Below are 17079 nucleotides of genomic sequence, written 5' to 3' on the forward strand. Positions count from 1 at the left end.
TTTTTTGGATAAAAAATTGCGATGGAGATAATAACGGCTTTCATGTCGAGCTGTTTTGCAGTGACTCTGTTTTGTTTAACAGTTACACATGACATGACTGGCGGGGTTTATTGTTCTTTCAGCTCGCTCCAGGCGAGCAGCAGCGTTGCAGCGGGCTGGAGGAGCTCCAGCTGGATCAAAGCAACACGGCAACGCTCAGAACCTCTCTTCCAGTTACGTCTGCTGCACAGTTTGTTTAGGAAACAGAAATGTGTTTTAAATGTTAATTGAACCCGTGTTTATCTCTAGGAGGGAGGAATGTCTTCCAAATAAGCTAGGGAATATTTGCCCAACAGCCAACCTCCTTTGAGCCATTGAGAAAAAGGCTCCCGCAGCTCCCAGCCAACCCCGCAGTACCTGCACTGGTTCTGCATGGGGCTGAAGGGCTCTTCTGACTGCTGCACCGTTCCTCTGTGCCATGACATAGGGCAGCCATTCGCCTTTAGTTTGGAGCAAGTTGACTTTTTCTCACAACGTGTCTCTCGCAGCTCTCAGGTGATGTCCTGCCAAAGTCTCCCATGTGCTCTTATGGTCCTGCTGTGCTTGGAACCCAACCTTCAGTGGTGTTTTCTCTCCTCTTACACGATTCTAGAAGAATTTGGAGTTTCTTCTGAAATCCAAGGCAATACTGCTCTTGCCCTGCAGCATAGGGAGGTTGCATGTGATGTGCTGCTTCCTCTCCTTAGCTGCTAATGCTTGGTAAGAAGATGAGAAGCTTTATTTTCCTAAAGTGCCTTTACATGCATTTTGGCACAGGTTCTAATAGCAAAGCTTCTCCCAATTCCTGTAAGGATCTGCTGGGCTGGAAGGGGTTTGCCCCGACCCATGCCTGCTGTCCCACTGGAGGATCCAATATGAGCTGCTGAGCTACTGGCTTCTCCCTCTGCTGCTTCTGCCACTCAGATGTTTTCAGCACATTGGAACCCAAACTGCTTAGGACAATTATAATAATTTTTTTAAAAAAACATGCATTTCTTTACTTTCAGGGCTTGTGTTTTAGTATGAGAATTTGCACACGTGCACACAGAAATAGTTGGAATTGGATTTGTGTGCTCTTGCCAAGCAGAGATAAGGTATCTTTGTTAGAAAATATCTGTGCTTTTTTAGATTAGGATCTGAAGCAGCCCCTTTCATCCTAATTGGCAGGGGATGTGGTCTTGCGGGTAAATTGCTCAGCAGAGCTTTGGCTACAAAGGCCATATCAGACTGCAGTGTGTGGCATGACTGATAGGGCTGCCAGGCAGCAGCTCACCACCAGTGGTGAGATCTTATGGTGAAATCTCATGTTAAACTCCTCTTTGCTGCAGTGTTGGTCTCATCTAAGTGTTGCACTGCAATGCAAGGAGAGTTGCTGTGATATACACGTGCAATATACAGGGTGCTTGAACTCCTCACCATCAGCCCCACATCTGGGGGGGCTGCAGTGGTACCCAGGACACTGCGTTGCTGAGCCTTGCTGGGAGCACTGCTGAAGGCTGGTCCTGGGGGCAATGCTACGTGCAGCAACACCCAGTGGATCCAGAAGGGAAGTCATAATCAGGAAACATATTTGTGCTCTGGATAAAGAGGTATTGGCTGCTGGCTGTGTGCTCATCACAGTTGGGGGCATGCACGGAGCTGGCTGTAACTGCTGGTTGCTCTAGAGTGCCTGCAGCTGCAGAGGGCAACGTGGGCAAGGCAGTGACCTGGACACATGTCCGTTCATGCAGTGGAGCCACAACAAAGGCTCCAAGATGGAACCAGGCATGAACTGTGCAGCACAGCCCTGAGCACAGGGTCTGCTCCCTGCTGAGCTGGGGGCACACGAGAACAGCATGTGCCTGCATTTGGCCTCAAGGGGTACCACCCTTCCCTAATGACAGTGCTTTCATTAGCAGCATGCACACATGCCCATGTGTGCCCAACATGCACACACAACCCACCTTGCATGAGAAAACATTGAATTTGTTTGTTTAGAGTTGTTTCTTTTTGTCTCCTTGTGTTGTCCAGGAGCAAGCCAGGAAGTGCCTGATGTATTTGGTGAACCAGCTGGCCAACATGGAGCACTCTTTTCACCACATCCTCTTGCTGGAAATTAAGAGTCTCACTGACACGTTCTCTGGCATCTTGGGCACCCAGAGCAGAGACATCTACCGCATGAGCAACAGCTTCACTGCCATAGCCAAGCTCCTGGTGAGGCAGCTGGAGAACAGCAGCTCAGCATCAGCCAGGTAGAGCCGGTGGGTGTGACAGGGCTGTGCGAGGCACAGGGAGCTCCTGGGAGCTGCCACGTTGCTATTTGCAAATTGATCTCGATATCCCTTGTGGTTTGTTGTAGTTTATGCACATTCAGCTGTTGGATTGCATTGGTTATAGGGTCAGGTCTGTGTCCAAGCTAAACCTTACACCTAACGGACAGCACCTCTGTTTGTAGAAGCAACTTAAGGCTGTAAGGATGATCCCCAGGTACCTGCAAGGTGCTTCTGCACATCACATGGCAGCAGCTGTGTCATTGGCACTGGAGAACAAAGAAGCTGTTCAAGTCTGAGCATTTCCAAAAGCACAGAAAGAAAGCTGTGTCTCACATCAGCAGACATGGGCAATCTGCAAGGCTTCCTTTAAAAATAAACCAGTGAAGTCAGGCTGCGCAGCTATCACTGGGTTTACTCTAGAAGATAACCACGGAGGCTGAGAAGAACAATGGCTGGCACAGCTCTGTGACATGGGTTTGCTTAAAGAGCTCTGAGTAAATATCCTGAACTTGTACCCAACTGTTGTAGCAATCAGCTTCTCCAAATCTCTGTCCTAAGATTAAAGCACGGGGAGCAATGCTGTGGTGTCACACAGCATAGGATGTAGGTGTCACTTTGATAGCTGGTAGCAGTCACTTTTAATTAGGGAGAGACTTATCACTGGCATTGTGTACACTGATGTAGGTCAAGAGGGCACACAGGGGATACTAATGCTGTGATATAAAACATAACAGATGTCAGAAAACTCATAACCATGAAGGACAGCCTTGGAGACAGATGTAGGGCCGGAGCCAAAACATGGAGGTCATCTGAGAAACAACTAATTGGTATCCTGGAGGGTTAGAAATGAGACAGGAGAGGAGCCCTGCTGGAGCCACTCGTTCTGCAGGGCTGGGAGAAACATGCAAAGCACAAGGATTATGCCTGCTGCCCAGGACTGGCCATTTGATTTGTAGTAGAAAAATTACACTATTTGCTAATATGCTGTGGTTTTCCTATGCCTTGTTATGTTCTGCATCTATCATTTATCCAAAGCACAGGAGACGATTTTTGTGAAAGTGTTATTGCCCCATTTCTCTATAAAACACCCCTTTGTTAAGGACTTACGTTGCTGGAAAGTAGAAGTTACTCAGTGTGTGTGTGTGTGTGTGTGTGTGTGTGTGTGTGTGTGGGTGGGTGGGTACAGATGCAAAATACTGCATTGTGCGTGGAGCTGGGGGAGGAGAGGGCAGGGCAGAGCTGTGTCTGCTGTGGAAGGAAATTAAAAGACCATTTCAGGCCTATATCAAGCATAGCATCAGCTAACCCAGACAGGAGCAAGTGCTGAGCAGCAAATTCAGGCTAAAATGAGGGATCTCCACTGATTTACACAGAGCTGCTTCTGATTTGTGCTGATGTTCAGTGGGAGCGACCCAGAGGCTGACATGGCAATCTGTGCTGGCTGCAGTGCTGCTGCCATTACTGCTGCAGCGCTTCAAGGAGCAGCAATCCAGAGCAGTTGTGCTGTGGAAGGAATATAAAAGTTTTAAAATGTGTGGCTGGATTGCAACCATTCCTTCCAGAATCATATGTTTACATAAGAAGAAACTTATTTCTTTGGAATGACGGCTCGCTTGGAGTTGTTTGATACTGGGAATTTTACATGCATTTAGCAGAGTGTGTAATTAAAACCATGTGATGCCCCACTGCAAGTTGTTCCATCTCAGAGGGGCTTTTGAAGATACAGAGTCTCAATGGGCAGATCCAACCAACAAGTGTAGCACAGTCAATTAAAAGTAGGCAGGAAAAGGCAGGAAGAAAAATTAATGTTTCCAAGCCATTATTCTGGGTAAGGACTGGGGGGTAAAAGATGGCAGCAGTGCTGCTCAGGTTAGTAGCAGCTGGAGATACCTTTCCTTCCTTGAGGAGAGGATACCTTGAGCACGTGGAGTCATTTAGCATTCATTTGCCTTTCAGTTGCCTTTCATTTTCTGCAAGATAGTTGGTTTCTGGCAATATTTGGAAGCTCATGATAGCTTCTTCCCCATGAGTGGAGGCAGGTTCTGAGCTGCAGCCTCTCCCTGCCTGCCCCATGCCATCCCACCATGCCTTCAAAGCTGTCCATTAATGCATCACAAGGACTTGTGCTCCATCTGTCCACGCTGCTTCCCAGCAGAGCTGCATCTGGAAGCCATCCCATCCCGGTGTATTTTCAGTAATTTCTATTTGTGGGCACTCTTCTGCCCACTTTAAGCACAAGATGGGTGATGTTGATATTGGTGACGGTCCAGAGAAACACTCTTTAAATTAATATATCACTCTTGATTGCTGAGTTAGACGGCTTTCTAAAGTTGTCTAAAGAGAGCCTGACAGCAATGAAACAATGAGGAGCACAACAACATTGAGGGTTTTGCAAGCAAGGTCCTTGTGATCCATGATAAGTCTCTGCATCCTTTTCCTCTTGAAACCAGTCCGAGCTTTGGTGTAAGCTGATCCCACTTCAGCAACCTCAGCAATGTACCGAATGCCTTTTGCCAAGATTTCAAACAATGGTTTATTTTACTGTTGCTGCAAGGGGAGGCCGGCAGGAAGGGCTGCCAGCATCCCGTTGGGCACAGGGCAGGGGTTTTGCTGAGGCGCTTTTGTCTTCCTGGGTGCAGAGCTGGTATGTGTGAGAGAGCAAGTGGTTGCTGGATGTCCTGATATCAGCCAGGTCAGAGCTGAGGTGGGTGCAAGGTCTGGTAATGTGCTCTGTATTTATTAACATATTGCTTTGTTGATGTCTTTCTTTAGTGGATTTCTCCAGTGTTTCCTTTGCAAAGCCTTCGGGGCTCAACTGGAGAATGCTGGAAAAGAGTCATAGAATCACTTGTGAATCATAGAATGGCCTGGGTTGCAAAGGCCCACAAAGCTCATCCAGTTCCAACTCCCTGCTGTGTGCAGGGTCACCAACCAGCAGCCCAGGCTGCCCAGAGCCACATCCAGCCTGGCCTCGAATGCCTGCAGGGATGGGGCATTCACAACCTCTTTGGCACACATCCAGTGTGTCACCACCCTCTGTGTGAAAAACTTCCTCCTAACCTCCAACCTAAACCTCTTCTGTCTCAGTTTAAGACCATTCCCCCTTGTCCTGTCACTAGAAGAAAGGTGCTGGTATGAAAGTCCACTCTTACTTCCAGCCACCATCAAGGCTTGCTGGCTTCGCTCCATCGTTCGCAAAGCCATCAGCTCATCCATCCCCACTCGGGGCTTTATATACACACATGTATGTGCAAGAAGCTTTCCTTAGCACTCATCAACAACAGTGAGAGCAATGTTGAGAGAGCTGCTGGGCTGGCAGCTTTCAAATGAATTAAATCTTAGAGTCATAGAATTTGTTGAGTTGGAAGAAACCTTACATCTAATCCAACTCCCATTCCTGTCGCACGTCTCCGGAAGGATTTCTTAGCAAAGGTCATACTACAGTTCCTTATTTGAATACTTCTTTCAGAAATGCTCTGCAGTGTTAATGTGTTATTGCCTGAATTAAAAACCAAACAGGACAAAACTTGCTGAGTCCCCCGAGAGATATCCTGAGCTGCCTTTATCGAAACAAGCGGCGCGTTCTGTGATGCAGTACTGCAGTTGTTTTCTTCAAATTTGCTTTCTTTCCACAACTGCTGATTTGCAGTGTTTGAGACTTGTTAAGGGGCTTCCCAGCTGTGAGCATGACTTGCTGAGATGCAATTGCTTTGAAGATGGTGTGTTAAAATCCTTGTTTGTGGCTTTTCTATATCCGTGTTTCACGGATTGCGCCATTGGGATGTTTGCTCCTAAGGTGGGGAAGGAAGCCAAGGGGACCAGAAGCAACACCAGCTTGTTTCAGAACTCCGAGTAGAGTTTTTGAGAACTTCTGATCCCATTTCTTTCCATGTGTTGAGTTCCAAAGCATGTTTTTCTTACTCAGAGTACATTAAGTTAGTACCAACTGCATGTGCTTTCGTCAAATTGTTAAAACCACAGCCTTCTATAAACCCTGCATTTAGCTCTGCTTTTGGTTTATGAAAATAATGTAAGAAGTCACTTTTTAGCAAGCTTGGAAGAATGGTTTAAGTTCAGCTGAAAAACTTTTCCCGGTGGGACTATCAAGAAGAGAGGTTTTCTGCTTGTGCAGATACAGCACATGCAGTTTCTAATCCAACGTTGCCAGAGATGTTCAGTATTTCTGATCCATCTGACAGAGATGTTGATCTGGAAGATGTTTCTGAAAATGATTAATCAACCTCTAGGTAAATCTCTGCTGAAACAGAATTATTTCCCCAGGCGTGGGTCAGTGGTGGAAATGCAGCATCAGCATCATGAGGAGCAAAGTGTGCTGGAGCTAAATCTCTGCTTTCTGCTTCCCCAGGACAGAGAATGATACAGACACGGTATCCCCTGTACCACTGGGCAATTTAAAACCTGTTGTGGATGGAGATGAAGAAGATGAAAAACTTCAAGTGAAAATACAGGCTTTTGAAGAAAAAATAAATATTGACACCAGTACCCCTGGCTCAGTGAGAAGATACAGCTTAGGCCAGGTTTCTAAAGAAGAAAGGAAGGATATGAGATTTAACAGGTATGGTTCTATTAAATGCACGAGTGGTTTTCAGGAATATCAATTTCGTAATGAAACATTATCCAAATATTGAGAAATGGTTCTGTGATACCTCCGGGCATTGTTTGAACCAACTCCATATCCATGAATTTAAAGGTTGGCAAAAAAATTCCAAGTTATTTATTGAATCTGTTCTGCACTCTAAAACAGCAGGGAGGATGGAAAATGTTCACAGATGACCGTGGAGAGGAAGATACGAGCATGCATCAGCTCTGTGACTGCCTCTAGGCACTTCCCTTCCAGCCTCCTGTTCTAATGGACCTTTGTTCTGTGCTGTGTGTAAGTGTGGGTAACGCAGAACTGGAGGCTGAGTCGTGGTTCAGGTTTGGTTCAGTTAAATCGCTGTTGGATGGCATCTTTATGACGTGATCAATAAAGCGTGCGCTGCAGTGCTGGGGCTATGAGTTTCTCACAGATAGGATGATTTGCTCCTTCTGTGTCATGCAGATGTTGTGATATGTGTTTAGGACTCAGTTTCATTTGCTTATTAAAACTGACTTGCATTTGCTTTTGAAATGCGTATTTGTGGAAGGTATTTTCCTTGGCTAAGCTAGCCTTGTGCTCAACTCTCAGAGCTGTCTGCACAGGGCTAACTCTGAACAGCAAGTGTCCAAATGAGTCCTTTCTCACTGCTCACCACATTGTGCTCTGCCTTACCTCCATTCCAAAGCACTTTTCCCTAATTGCATTCCAGATCCAAGAGCCTGGCTTTGCATGCAGTCCGCACGAAGGGGGTGAACGCAGACAGCGGGCAAGACGAGGAGAATGGGGATGTAACTGCTGGGATCTCCTTCACCGAGATCTACATCAGCCAAGAAAATGACAAGTTGCCTTTTAGTGTCGATGCTGAAGAAATGCAACTGGGAAATTCCTTGGTTTCACACCAGAGTATCGATTGCACAGAATCAGAAGGTTCTCCAGCACCTGCTGGAGGAGAGGCCCAGGGAGGGAGCACAGCGCGGGGGAAGGGTCCTGCGGAATGCCACGACAAGCTCTACCTGCACTTGAAGGAAAACATGGGTAAAGTGAAAGCATACGTCATGGAGATGGGGAGGAAGATTCCTGTCCCTGACCATTGTGTTATTGAAGGTAAGAGGTCTGAGCCTTTCTGGTTACGGCAGCTTTGACACAAGTGTTACTGCAGGATCTGGGCAAGTGGGCAGCAAATGGAACAGGAGCAGGGCTGCACTGGAACAGGTTGCCCAGGGAGGTTGTGGATGTTCCATCCTTGGAAGCATGCAAGGCCAGGCTGGATGGGGCTGTGAGCAACCTGGTCTACTGGGAGGCATCCCCATAGCAGGGGTCAGAACTAGATGATCTAAAAGGTCCCTTCCAACCCAAACCATTCTATGATTCTGTGAGTGGCACAGCACTGAACAAGCATATGGCCTGTGACAACGCAAGCTGCGGAGCTGGGCCACCACGTTCCTCAAAAAATGCTGCTTGAAAGCAACTGCATAAGGTCCTGCTGCTCCGTTTTGGTCTGGATCCTACTTCACCACATCCCTTTAATGATTCCTGCTTTCATCAAGGGAGGATATTTGTCTTGAAGTGCGAGAGAGCTGCTTTTGTGAGGCCACGTGGAGGTAGGGCTGGATTGCAGTGTGCTGCTAAACACATCCTTGATGCTCCTTGAAGGAAAGTGATGGAGGTTGGGCTGTAAGCCTCCTGCTCACACTGAGCAGCTGTTGGTTACTGGGACACAAGGAGATGCATGCATCAAACCACCTGCTGGTGCCTGTGAGTACTTTGCATTCCAGCCCTTCATGGCTCGTGTTGATTATAGAGAGTAACTCAAATTGATTTCAAGTCTCTTACATCAAATCAGAAGGTTTTAACTTCCATCAGATATCTCACTGCCTGTTTGCTTACTTTTTCTTCGGTCAGTGAGTTAACAAGTCTCTACTCATAAAAGAGAATAACTATTTATTATGAAAGCTCATATTTCTGCAGGAATTTCTAAAGAAGGACAAAAATGTCAGGTTTGCTATTTGAAATTGTTATTATTATTAATGAAACTTTTGTTTCACAGAGTCACAATGGAAACGTGTGAGGGAGCAATCTGGCTGGAAGTGCTGAAGGCTGCAATCTTGTATTAATCAATATTTTTAAATACATTGCTCCATTTCCTTTCTGAAGTACCTATTATGATATGTTCTAAGCATGTGACTATTTCAAAATTCATTCCAACTATTGTAATTTCCTGGAAATTCACATCTAGCATTCTTGGGGAAATTCCTTGAGTAGGGGCACATGTGCAGAACAGGAGGTTTATGTGACTCATTCTAAATATGCTCAAAGAAATGTCTGGCTCCTTACACGGGGGACAGCTTTGTTCATATTTCAGATATTACACAAACCACTCCATCAGAAACCTGGCAGATAATGGGCTTGTACGATCCCCGCATGCTATAAAGGCTCATTCAAACTTATCTGCTTCACTTTCTAAGTAAAATGTTTAGAAAATATTAACATGTTTCTAAATGCGTATAGTTGGCCACGTAGGAACTTGTTGAGCTGGAAATGTAGTATATCAAAGAGAGAAAATATACAATGCAGGCAGTTCAGAGCAGTCATAATTAACGACAGGCCAAATGCTGTTCACTTCAGCAGGATTCAGAACCACACTTGTGCTTCTAGTGCAGGAGGTGTCCAACCTGTCTGCTGAGTTCCTCAGCTCTCAGCCTGGATGCCATCCCCCAAAGCATTGCTGGGGCATGCTGCCTTGGGCAGGAGATGCTTGTGTGCTTTTGGAAAGACACAGAATTGGTGTTTGGAGCCCCTGCCAGGTGTGAGACACCAGTACCAAGGGCATCCGCTCCCAAGAGTTGGGAGATATTGAAGATTTTCCAGATGTGGTGCAACTGTACGTTCTCTGCGGGCTGGAAAGCAAATGGAGCAAAGGAGAATTATGAAGAAAAACAGATATGTCATGATGATATCGTTAAGTGATTGTCTACACTGATTACAGTCTGAATCCTGAATGACAAAGCGGACCTGTGGGAGGAGTGTGAGGATCATCAGAGCCCCTAAACGCAGGAGACTGAACTGACCTGGGACTGCACCGTCCAAAAAGAGCCAGCTGGCAGGGCTCTGTAAATCACAGATGACAGAAGATTCACTGGGAGTGGTGGCTCACTGTCTGTCCTATTATGCATACGGGAGAAGATGTAATGAAGTTGTCAGGAAGCAAACTCAACATATACAAAATAGGTGCCTCTCACCACGTAATTAGCCGCATGTAATTTCATGGCAGAACTGATTGCTACAGTGCATTGATTATACTGAAAGAGTACCTGCTTTCACAAGTGATTAGGCAAATTCCAGGCTGAGAGCCTTTCAGACAGGCAAACCTCTGTCTTAGAAGAGCAGAGTCCAGGGAGACCCAATGCATCATCCAGTTTTTGGGCACTGAAGCTGAATTCAATGAACAGCATCTCAGCCCCTCGGTATAGTGGTCTGCTCCTGTGATGCTCTGCTATAGGCTTTAACTTTACCTGCCAAAACCTGATGGGAGCACTCGTGGTGTGGCTTAGAGACAGAGTGCTGATAAAGGAGGAGGCGGCAGGGAAGCAGGTTGCAGCCCGCTGGTCCTGAATCTGGTTGTCGTTAAGCATTCCGTTGTGCCGAGGGGTAATTGTTACCATGCAATGGAGGTGATGGAAAAGCTCACAGCTCCCCTGCAGCGCGCACCTCCACCACAGCCCGGTGCTTCTGCACTGATTGGAAGCAGCCGTGGCCCTGGTGAGGCCATGGGGCATTGGGTGCTGCCAGGGCTCTGCTGTGCTGTGCCAAGGATATACTAGTGGGGATTTTATTCCACAGAGCTGCTATGAATGCTCAGATTTGACCCAAAGGCGCAGGATAGTCCTCGTGCTCGTGGGATCTCGGAGATGTCCCCAAGGCAGTGGGCAGTTCAGCAGGAAGGTGGATGTGCTCATGGCCATGTGGACCTCTCCAGACGCCATTTACGTGGAGCTAGCCGCCTCCCACTGCAGTTTGCTATTCCATACTGCAGAAGCCAGGGGCCATGGCCATAGCAGTGGCACCATCTTGGCCTCATGCAGTGGTGAGCAGCCCTTGGTGCTGGTGCTGAGCAGAGGGACACCCTCCCAGGTGCATCATGACCCCGGCAGTGAAGGGCGAAGGAAGGCAGGTTAGGTTAGGTTAGGAAGGCAGCGAACTGTATGAAGTTGAGCAAATCTGTGTGCTCCCAAATGTGGCCTTTGCCACTCAGATTTGAGCTCTGTTCTGATGGTGCTGCAGGGGCCGCCCACTGCCCATCAGCATCATGCCATCTGTGTGACAATATGCATGCCCTGCTGGTGGTAACGCCAGCTGCACTGAGCCATGTGCATGCACGGCTTGTGGTGCTCCAGGAGGTGATCATTTCCTGAAGCTGACTGCTCCAACCGTTACCCTTTTCTCCTGCAGTTATTCTTTGCATCCCTATCTATAACCCAAACTGAGGGGAAACTGAGGAAACCGAAAATGATTGAAAACCGACGTTATAAAAGCCATATTCATTTCCTCTTCTCCAGTTCCGTGTCTATGGGTGGGTTTGATTCCAGGTGGGAAGCCGATAAGCATGCTTCCTCTCCTATTAACGGACTTCACTTAATAGTACAAGATTACCACTGTAACTCAAATAATGCATGGATTGTTCCCAGAGGCAGCGGGTTACCTACCTGTACCTAGAAAGCTGGAGTGAGAAACAACAGCAGCTCTGCTGACACACACTCGTGCTCAGTTCTTTAACCCGGGCACTGTGTGCACCAGAGCCATCCCCAGGCATGGCAGTGCCCAGCTAGGGGCAGCTGCACCTCTGGTCTGCATCTGACTTTCATATTCTTTCTACTTACTTTCAGATACCGTGAGAAGCTGTGTAGCGAAGCTGTTCTTCAGCTGTCCCCTGAAGGGCCACTACTGCCTCTACAGCAAATCCAGCTTCACACTGCTCAGCCCTCAGCCTCCACTGTGGATCCACATCATGTTCCTCTTCCAGCAGGTGAGTGCAGGGCAACGGCGGGGCACATCTCTGATGTTGTGCTTGGAACAATGCTTTAGGGGTTAATCTGTCGGAATGCACTCCTAACCCTCTGGGTGAGCTTTTGTGACCGGAGTGATTGCTCACCTCTGAGGTTACATCTTAGCAGTTTGAAGTGGTTTTGTAGTTTGCAAGGATTTCTCTTAATTATTATGCTATTCAAGATGAACTTATTGTAAGACAAGTGGGCCCTAAATTTTTTTTTAACCTAAATAGATTTGACCATTGCCATTCACCCCACCCTACTGCACCCTCCGAAATACAAAGGGTTTATCCGGAATGTGGGCTGATATGGTGAGTGATGCTGTGAAGTTGGCAGGTCAGGTCACTCCTCCCTCTGTTCCTAGAATTGAGTATAGAAATGGTTGGAAAAAACAATACTGCAGTATGGCTGTGATGCCTGGTTCACAATTTCTGCAGATTTCCACACTGGTCACCGTGTTTCTGTTCACTGATTGTTCCTCACACTATGTTCTCTTGGACTCTGCAGCAGTAGAAGCAAGAAATAGTTTTTCTCTCAGGTCTCCAGAGCAGACCCTCAATTTCAAGGCTCTGCTTTTTATTGAATTTCAGAAATTTTAATGGGTAGCTGTATCGTGTTTCAAACATCTCAGATGGAAGTTGTGAAACCCATGTACTGCTGTTTTCCTGGCTGGGTAGCTCTCGGTCAGAGGGAAGGCAGCGCAGAAGAGTGATAACTAACAAAAGGAAGAAAATGAGAATAGGGGGACCCGACACAGGAGGTGCTCTTGGATTCGGTCATTAAAATCATCTTGTACTGCCATAACACTTGGGGTTGGTTTCCCCCATTGGTGTGCAGTGCCCAGCACTCCCCTGACAGCCCCTCAGTTGCTCTAAGCCCCAGCTAACAGGCTGCAGGCTCCTCGTGCCCGGCGGCAGCCCCAGGCGCTTTGTTTCTCAGCTCTAATTCAGGCAGAGCAATCCAGCTGGGTTACACATGTTGTGCAATCCAGCATTAGAAGTATGGAACATTGGATTTGCTTGTGTGCTCTTAACTTGGCTCCAGAATGCAAATGCATTTTCTATTTACAAGATCATGTTGTAGATATAGGAGAGGAATAATGCTAAGCTCTCTTAGCCACTCTTTTAATGTGGCTTTGTATGCAGTTCATATGGTGAAGAACCTAACAGCACTGCAACGGTAGAGTATTTCAAGGCAGCGTTAGGTTGCATTCCAGTCCGTTGGAGCAGGTGGCCTTGGAGGTGACAGCACCCAACCTGATGGCTTTTGTCACTGCTCAGTGCAAAGCCCCAGGAGCAAGTGAAACCTATGGGCATTCATCTAATTGTGTGTGTGTACATCCATCATCACTCCCGAAAGAGAAATGAACTAGTTGCTTGTTACCTGCATACCCATGGTATGAAAAAGAACAAGGTGCTCTTGGTTAATGGCTGAGCCAAAAATGCTCAAAATGCACTTTCCAACATTTTTTTTTCAGAACCTGTTTGCTGAACCTTTGTCAATGCAGAGTAGTTCAGTGCAAGTCCTCAAGGCCCTATGGGAGAAGACGCAGCTCAAGGGGACGCACAGTTTTGAAACTGCCATGATCCAGTCTACATTCCCACACCAGAAGGTAAGTATGCTTTTCCTCTGAGAGAAAAAAAAGCTTTTAAAATAGCTGTAACGAGTGTTTGCTGTGCTCTAATTGTGAAAAACAAGCTCTTTTCCCTACCTTCTTCCCCTCCCATCCATCAGACGTTCTGCAGATTAGCAAGTGCAGGGAGGTGGTGGAGTCACCATCCCCGGAGGCGTTGAAGGGGTGTATAGATGTTGTACCAATTTCCCATGGTTAATGGGAAATATTACGATAGATGGATGGTGGATGGTTGGACTGGATGATCTTAGAGCTCTTTTCCAACCTTGGTCATTCTATGATTCTAAGTCCACTTCTGAGTCACGCAGCCGCTGGGAAATTTGCCTCCTTAAACACAAGCTTGACTTTTATGAAGACGATCATTTGCACACGCACCATTGGATGCCCCCACCAGTTAAAAAGATTACTCTTTCAAAGCTGTTTACTGTCTCCAGGATTTCAGAGAATGCCATTTCAAAGCTGTTAATCGGGCTCCTTGGAAAAGGACGCTATAGGATTGTGAAACAAATATCTATTCATCCCCGAACATCTCCATCCAGCGAAATGGGATGAAATGCCCTGTCAAACATGGTTTTAAAACACTCTCTCTCAGGACATTGGAGGCATAAACATGTCTGGCTGAATAAGATTAATTTACAAAAGTTGTGGGCAGTTTAAAAACAGGAGTTTCATTAGAAACACCTTCTGAACCCCCAAGCTTGCATTGGACAGAGCAGGGAGCTGCTGCCGCAGTGTGAGAACAGGGGCTCACAGCTTATGGGCCTCTGGCCATAGGCTCAGCAGAGTCCCCATTCGGCCTGTTATCTGCTTGGAAATCCCAGCTGGAGTCATCCACAGGCATTAGGGATGTCTCTGTTTGCACAGTTTAACTTGGATCCGTGCCATTTGTCAGGTCAGAACTGGTGGAGCACAGAAGGGTTTGGGGTGAATAAAGGGTTTGGAAAAGAGCGTGCTTTCATTAGGCTTAGATACAGTGCACTGCGTGTTCCCATGCTGAAAAATGCCTCTAAATGTGATCAGTCCCCAGTGCGTTGGTTGCACAATCCTGCTGCTGTCAGAGAGGCATTCAGCCTATTGGGGAACTCCCAGCACTGCACAACAGGAAGAGTATCTCCCAGTTCCTGAAGTAGTGGGGCTGAAAAATGAGATACTGATCATTTGTGACGTAATGGATGGGCAGAGGGAGCTCCAGAAGATGCTGGTTATGGGAAGAGCTCTGGAGGCCAAGAACTGTTGGGCTGATGTAATGCATCTGAGAGGGAAATGGCTTCAGCAGTGCTCCCCGCAGCGTGCTGCTGCAACTACTTCCTCCATTTTTGTTTTGCATATAGCATAGAATCTGAATTTGGGTTCCGTGATGTTTCTGTTGAGCGACTGTGTGAAGTTTGATGGAGCTCTCATGGAGGGGGACCTGGGCCTTTTGGGTAGAAGAAGGGTTCTTTTAACTTTACCTGCCAAAACCTGATGGGAGCACTCATGGTGTGACCCAGCCATCACTCTGCCCAGCAGGCTGTACTTCCCAAACACCTGATATTTTGGTGTTCAAAGTTCTTCCTGTCACCAACGGACTCCAAAATAGCGAATGATTTGACAAAGTTATTGCTGCTGTTAATCTCACTCTTCCAGTAGCACAGAAAGCAGATTTCTGGATGTTTTCCTTTAAAATGTTTTGAAATCTCTCGATGACGTTTGGAATACGCTGAGAATGAACACCGTGTTCTCTACCCAAGTCTACCCACCCCATGTTACAGCACTGTCCAAATGGCTGTGCCAGAACTGGGGATGCTGCTGCTGATGTGGGAGTATGCAGGGAACACTGCAGGCTGGCAGCCAGCAGGCGCCCAGCAAAGCCAATGCTGTGACCTCTGCTCCACTATAAATCAACGCAGATGTTTCCTTGATGTGTATTCGAAAGAGTGTTGCAAACCAGGAGGAAAAGCTATTGTGTCAGTGATTTATCCCAAAGTAAATTCTGAGCAGTATTTCCAGCTTCACCTCGCTGTCGGAATTCAGAACTGGGCTGACCAGTGCGTGCGAGGAATTGCAGCAGATGCCTTGCAGTGAGAATGCCTGTATTGCTGGGCAGTGCTGTCCCAAAAGCCAAATGGACAACGGGATCTTGCCACATAAAATACTGATTCAACACAGCTCAAAACGTGCCGGGAGTAAAGTGCTTCCAGATGTGCATCCCTACAGATCTCCATTCTGTTGCCTCACTGCTCTCTACCCAGGAGTACGAAGGCTGTGCTGGTTGCAGCTGTGCAGAGTGCGTTGTGTTGCATCGTGGGGTGTCAGAGCAGCCATTCGGTTCCCTCTGAGTGACTCTTGCTGAGCAGTTTTGCAGGAGAATAGTTCACATTTTTAAGCCACTGTTGGCTCTGTCCTTCTCTGCTCTTTGTCTGCCATCTCCCTCTGTGCAGCAGAATGAGGTGCTGTGTTCTCACAGTGCGGTCACTGACGTTTCCCAGATGATGGAGGGCAGGATGAGATGCATCTCTCCTCTCCAGTGAGGCATTTTCCTCATGCTTCATCTCCCAAAATCAGCTCCTTGTTTTGGCGTACAAGGAACACAGAGTGAAAAAGGACAACAGCTGCCTCGGTATTTCCCCAACATTTGCCTTTCACATGGCTCATTGCAGATGTTGGAAGGTTTCCCTCAGGATCCCAGGCTTGTTGTTCAGCCCCATCCTCACAGTGCCCTGCACAGACCCACAGGGAGCAGTGCCCCATGTGCTTTGTCCACCCAGGGGAGGCTGTGCACCTCTCCCATTGCACAGCACAACAGCCAGACACGCTCCTGAGCTGCATGCAGTTCCTCTTCAGGGGGGCAGGAAGCACCTCAGCAATGCAGACAGAGCAATGTAACCACATTGTGCTGTGATGTGCCCTTTGTGATGTGCCCACTGTGCCCTTCCTGCCCCAGCAGATGGAAAAGGTGAGAATGGCACAGCTCCTCTTTGCTCAGTGGGGTGAGCCCATATCCCTGGCAGCACAGGGTTTTGTTCCCATCTACTGCATGAATTCTTGTTTTCTTTGGGCTGTGCTGCAGACCAGTGATGGCCCCGAGGAAACAAGCAGGAATGTTTTCTGAGCCTTCCTGCCTGCTCCTTCTGCACAGGGAGCAGTGTGGCTGTTGTTATCTGACGTCCATTTAAATGTGAGGTCATAATCTTTATAAAAATTAAATGGTGGGGTTTAAATGACAACAAATTACACCATGTTTTAATGGCCTCAGACAGAGCATCTCCTGGCTCCTTCTGGGAGCTGCAGCTGAGCTTTCTGCAGGCCTTTCATAGAATCAGGCATCACATTGGCTTTGTGGCCCAGCCCTCACTTTCCTGCCTGCTCTCAGTGGAAGGACAGCATCACGTGTACCTGGGTGTGTTTTGTGCAGGATAAATCCATCCTGTTGTTGCTTCATTTCTGGAAACATTGTGGTCAGGCACTGGAATGGACTGCGCAGGGAGGTGGTGGAGTCACCGAACCTGGGGGTGTTCAAGGAAAGACTGGATGTTGTGTTGAGGGACATGG

At 47.4% G+C, this 17079-nt stretch overlaps 1 protein-coding gene across 5 annotated transcripts in view; it reads left to right on the top strand.

The window, feature by feature from the left end:
- The window catches only part of VEPH1 (ventricular zone expressed PH domain containing 1), a 58941-nt gene that overhangs the window by 32176 nt on the left and 9686 nt on the right, over positions 1-17079 (top strand). For all 5 annotated transcript variants that reach the window (XM_019619208.2, XM_019619207.2, XM_010716998.3 and 2 more), the window contains 5 exons: positions 2029-2249; positions 6637-6846; positions 7580-7974; positions 11754-11893; positions 13393-13527. In XM_019619208.2, the coding sequence (XP_019474753.1) occupies positions 2029-2249; positions 6637-6846; positions 7580-7974; positions 11754-11893; positions 13393-13527 (1101 nt within the window). The remainder of the gene's footprint in view (positions 1-2028; positions 2250-6636; positions 6847-7579; positions 7975-11753; positions 11894-13392; positions 13528-17079) is intronic.

Source organism: Meleagris gallopavo, chromosome 11 (genome assembly GCF_000146605.3).
Source record: "Meleagris gallopavo isolate NT-WF06-2002-E0010 breed Aviagen turkey brand Nicholas breeding stock chromosome 11, Turkey_5.1, whole genome shotgun sequence".
NCBI lineage: Eukaryota > Metazoa > Chordata > Aves > Galliformes > Phasianidae > Meleagris > Meleagris gallopavo.